This window comes from Limulus polyphemus, unplaced genomic scaffold, assembly GCF_000517525.1.
Source record: "Limulus polyphemus unplaced genomic scaffold, Limulus_polyphemus-2.1.2 Scaffold23, whole genome shotgun sequence".
NCBI classification, from domain to species: domain Eukaryota; kingdom Metazoa; phylum Arthropoda; class Merostomata; order Xiphosura; family Limulidae; genus Limulus; species Limulus polyphemus.
The window spans coordinates 365,371-374,471 of record NW_013665633.1 but is presented as its reverse complement, the minus strand read 5'-3'; the positions used below and the strand labels follow the sequence as shown (position 1 = coordinate 374,471).

At 33.7% G+C, this 9,101-nt stretch overlaps 1 protein-coding gene across 3 annotated transcripts in view; it reads right to left on the bottom strand.

The window, feature by feature from the left end:
- The window catches only part of LOC111085609, a 71,058-nt gene that overhangs the window by 10,165 nt on the left and 51,792 nt on the right, over positions 1-9,101 (bottom strand). For 2 of the 3 annotated variants that reach the window (XM_022385024.1, XM_022385034.1), the window contains exons 2-3: positions 6,965-7,028; positions 2,509-2,594 (exon numbers count right to left, since the gene is read on the bottom strand). In XM_022385024.1, coding sequence (XP_022240732.1) covers positions 2,509-2,594; positions 6,965-7,028 — 150 coding nt within the window. The remainder of the gene's footprint in view (positions 1-2,508; positions 2,595-6,964; positions 7,029-9,101) is intronic. The other variant, XM_022385041.1, reaches the window with a different exon arrangement.

Below are 9,101 nucleotides of genomic sequence, written 5' to 3'. Positions count from 1 at the left end.
CTATGCGAATATTTAAACGCCAAAAACAATGGTTCAATCCTAGACAAAAACCACTTCCGACCCGAAAACCTGGACTCCATCCGCAGAAAGTGATGCTTTGCCTTTTGTGGGACACCAAAGGAATAACTCATTTCGAACTCCTCAATCCACAGCGAACTGTCAATGCAGAAATCTATAATCAGCAACTGGAACGTTTAAATCAAGTCATTCATCAGAAATGCCCTTCACTCGTCAATTGGAAAGATGTTCTTCTCCACGACAATGCACGTTCACATGTAGCACGTTTGAGGCAACATAAGATTATGGAGTTGGGTTGGGAAGTTCTCCCCTACCCACCATATTCTCCAGATATTGCACCATCAGATTACCATCTTTTTTGGTCGCTGCAACACTCTGTTAATGGGAAAACGTATGCAAATGTGGAAGGTGTTAAAGAGGACATCGAAATGTGAGAATGGAGACTATTTCATTTAATAAATGAATTGTTTTAATATATAAGTTCTTCGGGTTTCTTCGTCTAAAAACGCGACATTAATTTCTTCACGACCTAATATTTCTCGCAAAGCTACTCAAGGGCTATCTGCACTAGCCGTCCTTAATTTTGAAGTGATAGACTAGATGGAAGGCAGCTATCAACACCACCTACCGCCAATCTTTGGGTTAACTTTTTTATCAACGAAAAGTGGGATTTGCCGTCACATTATAATGCTTTGACAGTTGAAAGTTCGAGCATGTTTGGTTAGAGTATTTGAACCCCCCTAACCATCATGTCATGCCAGATCCCTCTATAAGACGTGTATTAGCCTTCAGCCTGTAGGTTCATGAATTTTTGAATATTTATCTCTATTTGGTATCATATCGTGATCAATAAGTATGCAAAAAAAGTAACCACAGTCTGTTTTTTTGTGCATACTCAATATCTTAAACTTTTTTTCGTTGTAAAGAACTTGCCCATACGAATAACCGGAATCAGAAAAACACGTGTAATGTTTTAAGTGAGATTGACATTAAGAGACTATAAAATAGTGTGCTGTTAATTACTCAGCTAAAATAGTGTGTAACATACAATTTGTTTTTTATTTTCTCATATGCAGGTTTTCTTGCTTATTCATCGGTAATTTATTTAACAACTCGACGACTTGTATTCCTTTTGATCAATCAGTAATCTAAAGTCACCCCATGGGTTAGTGCTAAATGTACAGTCTTACAGCGCTAAAATACGGGGTTCGATTCTCCGCGGTGGACAGAACCATATTGCCCATTGTGTAGCTTTGCGCTAAAACAAACAAACAACAACAAAATAATGAGTCAAAATGGTTGAGAAGAAGGTTTAGTGCTGTTTTCTCTTCTACCGCTGTGAGGTAATGGCAATGGACATATAGTTTATCTGCCACATAAAAGTTTGGGAGTAGTTCAGTTCCGAAAATGACTCACATGTTCGGGGTTTACATGGGAATCTCTATAACATGAGGCTAGAGGATAGCTGACAATCACAAGGAGGGGAATAAATTGACCGAAATAAGACAAGGAGGAGCCCGTCTGACATGAAATAAGAAGGGCTTTGACTCATTACAAACAGAGGAGTACAAAGCACATGAAACAAGGTATAACCTGCTACATGTGAGAAAATATATAACCAGACTCTTATGAGATAAGAAAATCCTAACACTAGCCATATTGGAAAGAAATTTGGCTCACAATAAAAACAAAAACATAAAACTGTTTTCTGTTAAACAAAACGGAATTTGACTCTATGAAAACACAGGGAGGAATCTAACACAGAAAAAACAGGAACGAATTTTAAGAGCATGAAACAAGAAGAATCGTAGTCATGTGATACATATAATGCACATGAAAGAGCAAGGTAGTTGACTCACACAATGCGAAGTGAAACATGATAGACATGAAGTAGGGACCACACGATTCTCATTGAACAAGAGTAAACATAACGCATATGGTACGGAAAGAAACTTGATAGGCACGAAACAGTCAGTTGAAGAAAAAACACGAGTCCATGAATATGTCGTACAGGAAGAAAAAGGGTTAATGATTGCGATTGCAAAAGCAAGGAAGAACTACAGTACTAATTAATTTAAAGTAAGAGACGATGAACATTAGTAAAAAAGAAAAGAGCTATAGTGTATAAAAGGGAATGCTGGACTGAGTAATTAGGTGGTAGGGCTAGAGAGGGGCAGGAAAATATGAGAAAAAAAGACCATTTCATTGTCAGGATTAATTTCAACCATTTATTTCATTCTTTCCTAGAGTAATAAAAAATCCGTTTTGGTAATAAATATCTTAAACGATCTTGAACTCGGCTGTACTTTCCTGGTACGTTCTTAGGGGCACACAATTAACATACATATTTTTTACAATGACAGAGAACAATCACCATTTCAAAATACATTTATTTCAGCTTACAATATGAATTATTTTGGTTCAAGTATCAAGTTCCCATTAAACATAAAATAACAACTTGTTAGTAATGTATGAAAATGCTGTACTTACCACACATAATCCAATTAGCAGTAATACAGATGATGGAACACAAAGTCCGGAACAAACGAGTAGCATTATATTCAATCCGAACAATACTACAAAGAAAGTACTTTAATGTGCGTCAAAAAACAAAAACAAAACACTAAATAATTAGTATCACGTTAAATATAATTCTCAAAATAATGATAATGTTCAGTTGCAGGAAAAACGAAACATGAAAAAATCTTTGAAGGCAACTACTTTACAAAGCATTGTACTTATAACTTTAATTTATAGAAACTGTTACTCGAATTCGTATTTTTCCCTCTCCAGTGAAAGCCTTGTACTTTTCATAACAACATACATTATAGCTTCAAATGAGATATTAAGTTGATGCTTTAACGCAAAATATGCATTTACGAGTTCATTATGTGAATTAATCATTAGCTTAAACTAAGAATTGCTTCTGAGACACGTGAAACGGGTATTTAACATAACTGTTGTAAGTTTATCATTTCAGTTAATGATAAGTCTAAAAAAATAAAAATAGCCTTTGCCATACCTTGTATTTAGCATCTTTAGTCCTTATTAGTTTAGGTATGTGTTTTATATAAAACAGAAGAAATATCTTCTGTCATACTCAAGCTAATTAACCGGTACTGAGTAGCTCTCGCACGTGTTCAGTTGTAGTACGTGGTATGTGTGAAAAATAAATATCTTCTGTCATACTCAAGCTAATTAACCGGTATTGAGTAGCTGTCGTACGTGGTATGTGTGTGAAAAATAAATATCTTCTGTCATACTTAAGCTAATTAACCGGTACTGAGTAGCTGTCGTACGTGGTATGTGTGTGAAAAATAAGTATCTTCTGTCATACTTAAGCTAATTACCCGGTACTGAGTAGCTGTCGTACGTGGTATGTGTGAAAAATAAATATCTTCTGTCATACTTAAGCTAATTAACCGGTACTGAGTAGCTGTCGTACGTGTGAAAAATAAATATCTTCTGTCATACTCAAGCTAAGTAACCGGTACTGAGTAGCTGTCGTACGTGGTATGTGTGAAAAATAAATATCTTCTGTCATACTTAAGCTAATTACCTGGTACTGAGTAGCTGTCGTTCGTGTTGAGTTTCAGCACATGGTATGTGTGAAAGAAAAATTACTTCTGTTATACTCTACACAATCACATAAGCACCGAGTAGCTGTCGTGTTTGTTGATATTTGAAATAATAGACTCGGAGATGTTTTTGTCTAGCGTTTGTTTTCGTACTTCGAATCTACTCACCCTAAAATGTACAGTAATGGAAATAATTGTGATACACACATAGGAATCACAATCACCGACTAATTGCAAAAAATGGTAAATTGACCATTGATACAATACATTATTATATAGAATACAAAAGAAAACTAATAAGTTTTGCAATTTACGAGTATTATGTACTTGCTTTAAGCAGAACAATGTACATTTATTTCATGCAACCATAATTTTATCAGTGTATGATTGTGGAATATTGTTACTTCTCACGATTCATCTAGGTTGTTTGGTTACCGTTTGATCTTCTCAGATTCCATATAAACCTATAGAACCTTAATAATTTTCGTATCTGTACTTGGTGCAGAGAAAGTCCTGGTTTCGAGAGTTCCATCGGCATTCTTCAAGGTATCGTTTCACCACATTTGTTGCATATTTGGGATCAATGTTTTACTGGAGGACGAATTCCTGCCAAATAGGTCATGCTTTTCTGTAAATCTCATAATGAATGTGAATGTTCTTATACCTGTCAGCACTCAAGGTGCCATCAATATTATATAAAGCCCAACACCACTGGCTGCAAGGTAGGCCACGTTTGTATTGGTATCCGAGAATGCTTCACTAAAGATGTATGTTAACAGTGTAAACGTTCTCCTCTTTACCATCGTTGATTGTTACCAAACAGTTTGAATTTGCAATCATTTGTAAAGAGCACCAGTCTTCTCAAGTTTTGGTCATCCTATTGTGTGAAGTCTAACGCCCACTTCCACCTTTCGGTTTGGTTATCTCTCTTAAGCAGTGTTTTTTTTTCTTTAGCAGCTACGCATTCATTGAGACTAACTCGTATCTTACTGATCTGTAAGTAACATTCACACCGTACTTGCAAATAGGTCATTAGAAGTATCTCTGCTGGATTGTAATGTATGACCTTTGTTATTTAAAAACACTTATGAAGAATTTAAGCTTTCTACCTAGACCATTTCTGTTACAAACAGTACTAGTTTCACGTACCCTTTTTAGGATTACCACGCATTTCGTATTGAAGCAAAAATTATGCCTCAATCTGTTGCATGGAGTAGTTTTCATCAGCTAAAGTTTGATTTATACACGTTTGTTATGTGGTATTTCTGTCATGGGAGTCATGAATACGATCATCATATTGTTGTTGGAAGTAGCATAACTTCCTGTAGTTTTAAAACTATTATGCTGGTGGGCCACTGTCTGAATATTTGGGTGACACCAAATCACATTGTAAACTACCAACAACTCATTTTTTATGCAATAGAGAGAGGGCATTCTCATAATATGTGGATTTTATAGTAATTATATACAATGTTTCTCCATAATCATGTTTATTATTGTATATTTGTAAAGCATTATCATAAACTTGTTTAAATGCCAGAAGATTCTTTTTACTTTGTAAAAAATCCAGAATCAGATAATCTTGTTGAAAACCTTTATATGTATATTTATTTAACAAAAATGCTAGATAACGAAGACTTAATTTGAAGACGGCAATATTTTTAAGTTCAGATTATAGGCCAACAAATCAAACAAAATTAGAAAACCATAATTTATATTTCAACATTATTAGAAGGAAGTCCATGAGGTTGTGAATAGTTACTTCAATTTTTCTACTTTTATCACTAATGTATGACACGCAAAAAAGGACAATCGTTCATTAAAACCTTATAACAGTTCATGAAGCCTTTATAAGGCTTATAAATAGTTTATATTTGAAGTAATGAAGAATAGGATCTGTATTTCTACTACCTATCAACTAATTAGCCAGTTTTACTTTTCCAGTAATAAGATTACTTCACTAATTTATAACAGTAGGTGTTGATTTTTTTAAACATTTTACATAAGAAAAGTGCCTTTTCCAAAGCTATTTTGTATGTAGGGAGGTGAGGGGACTGCAATACTTCTCAGAGAGTACATAACTCCATACGGTAATTTTCTACGTATATTTGTATGCTTATTATTATCGTTTATCATAAGATATTTGACACTCAAATTCAATATTATCATCTTATCTCAATGGAACATTGATCTTGAGGGACAATTGTTAATCCTATTGTCAGTATATTAATCTGTTTTTCTTCTGTACAGTGATTACATTTTGTTGACTGTGAAACTGTAGACATTTGTTTTCGATAATACATTTTGTTGAGTGTGAAACTGTATACATTTGTTTTCGATAATACATTTTGTTGAGTGTGAAACTGTATACATTTGTTTTCGATAACACACTACTTGTCTATTTCTCAAAAGGACTAGTACAGCTTAAAAACTGCGAACTAAAAGAGCAAATCTTTATACATTAATGTATAGTTTGGTTTAGTTTTTTACATTTCCGATAAAACATTCTTTGCATCTTTAATTGAAATTACTATTCTTATTTTTGTTATAAGCATAATGAAAATATATTGTATTTTACTGCCAGATTTTCCAACCCACTGGTAACCATGGTAACATTGCGATGCTCTTTTGCACGTAAAGGACAATATTCCTAAAGTAATCATGTAAAATATTGCATTTACTGGTCTAATCAATCGGGAATTATCGACAAGAAAGACTAAATACACATAAAAACACTCACAGCAGTTCGTAAAATAACTGTTGATGAACAGTAATGCTCTAATACTTGTAATAGATTACTTTTCTTTGTTCTTTCTTTCATTAGGCAAGGTTTCGGTAACATTATTATTGTTTCACTACTTTTCCAGTTTTGATTTCATAGTAGCCTTATCGGTAGAATACTCTAACGACTACCGTATATAAAGCTAATAAAAGTACGTGCTGCAAGTGAGTTCAAACAAGCCTTAGATTTATAAAGTAGGTTTATCTAGGATATGTGAAATTGTTATATGTTCAACTCATACACGCTCTAGAGTTTAGGTAAGCAGACTTATCTAGGTCATTCGAAACTGTTGTTATATGTTAATGCTAATCATAGCGTTTAGGTAGGCAGACATACCTGGGACATTTGAGACTATTAATCAAAGCTAATCCCAGAGTTTGATAAGCAGACTAACCTGGGTCATCTGAGACTACTATTATGTTAACGTTAATCTTAGATTTTAAATATGTAGACTTACCTGGGTGACCTGGGACCGTTATCACACGTTAACGCTAATCCCAGAGTTTAGCCATTCAAACTAACCTGGGTCATCTCAAACTACTATTATGTTAACGTTAACCTTAGTATTTTAAATATGTAGACTTACCTGGGTCACCCAAGACTGTTATTACGTGGAAAGTAGCAAGAGTAATTGCAAGAGTGTATAATCCCTGGAAAGAAAACAAGAGATAATCATTGTTTCATCCATTATAAATGTATATCCAGTATGGATTTGTGTACTACATTGTATCATATCTTTGCTATTATAAGGTACAATATAGTTATGACACATATTTTTTTTAAGATCTGTCCTTTTGATTCATGATGAAATTATAAATCACCTGAAATATAAGGCCTCGGGGAGAAGTATCTTTGGTGTCTTCCACGTACAAAGGTAATGTAAATTACAATAATTGTTCTACTAAGGCATAGTTGTAGTAGTGAAAATGGTTCATTAGATTTCATCATTTTTAATTTTGCGATGGCGGTATATGTGATTATAATTTTACTACTACAAACTTTGATAATTTAGTCTGTGTGGTCGGCTACCTGGTAGTGATGGAGTCTTTCTTTGTAACCGGGCGTGGTTATGACAGTAATTATCATTATTGTCCAGTGATTGAGGCACACTAGGCATGCAAAAAGGCTACCTCTGTATAACTGTCTTTCCTGTCATACATCAAAATAGTGAAAACAAAATACACCTACACATTTTTACTTGAAATCTTAAAATCGGGATCAACAGATATTTCCAAGAGTTTCTAACTTGAACATTTAAAAGAATAAGCAATGCAAAATTTAAAGAGATTAAAAACTATAGAATATAAATTCTAAAATATTATTGATAAAAATGTTTTGATAAGTAATATTATTCTAGGTCATGAAAAGTGCAATTTAAACCTTATCATTTGAGGAGAAATTTGATATACCAAAGAAACCAAAAGTAATGGTATTACCATATTTAAGACAACAGTTATATATAAAGAACAATTCACCTTTAAACTTAGACAGAGCGTATATTTAAGTATATTGTAGAAATAGAAAATGTTTTTCATTTTAAATATGAGATACTTAAGGATAAATATTTTTTTTTCTATCTATAAATTTGCATGCACGTTTTGTGACGAGAAATGTGTGGGCTCTACTGCTAGGTGGCTATCGACTCGTAGAAAATATGATATTTTGAAGAAATTTGAGAATTCAGCAAGTATTACACTGATGAGAGCTGAGAACGAAGAGAAATTAAGAATTCGAGAGAGTTTGATCATTGCAAACCTTAAGTTTGTAAAAAACCAACAGAAAGTGGCGACGCCACTCCTTAAAGGTAAGCTGTAAAGTAAAATTTTCTTGTTAATTTAAGTTTATATTCAAGACTTGAAGTATTCTAGATGAAGTAAATATAAACTAAATAATGAGATAAATCATGATGTTCATATACTAAGGTGGATTTATATAAAAAACTAGATTATATAAAACTACTTTAAAATTTCAGTTTGTATATTTATATGATTCAGCTAATTGTGTGTGTGTGTCTGGATGTTATAGAATTCTGATTTGTAAATGACTCGTATAAAAGTGACAAAAATTACATGACATTTTTGTTTACATGTTTTTCAAGCAACTGGAGATATAAATAGCATCTCAACCACCGCTGGCCTAATGAGGTCTGGTATTGGGCGAATGGCCTCGTTGGCACTGGATATAGCAGATATGTGGTAGCTGACATATTGTTATACATTCTTCTGTACTTTCAATCAGGAAGTTTTGGCACTACTATTAGCCGAAAGTATATCAACGATAAATACTTTTATTCTTCAACAAACGAACTGTCAAATATCGCAGTTACTATATTGTTGAAGATAATAGAACTGACAACAAATCTTCCATTTTTTACTGTGGTTCTAGGAACCGTGCCCCCTCACCGCTAAAATAAAATCCGTTGCTATATTGTTGAAGATAATAGAACTGACAACAAATCTTCCATTTTTTACTGTGGTTCCAGGAACCGTGCCCCCTCACCGCTAAAATAAAATCCGTTACTATATTGTTGAAGATAATAGAACTGACAACAAATCTTCCATTTTTTACTGTGGTTCCAGGAACCGTGCCCCCTCACCGCTAAAATAAAATCCGTTGCTAAATTGTTGAAGATAATAGAACTGGTAACAAATCTTCCATTTTTTTACTGTGGTTCCAGGAACCGTGCCCCCTCACCGCTAAAATAAAATCCGCGCTGCACTTTA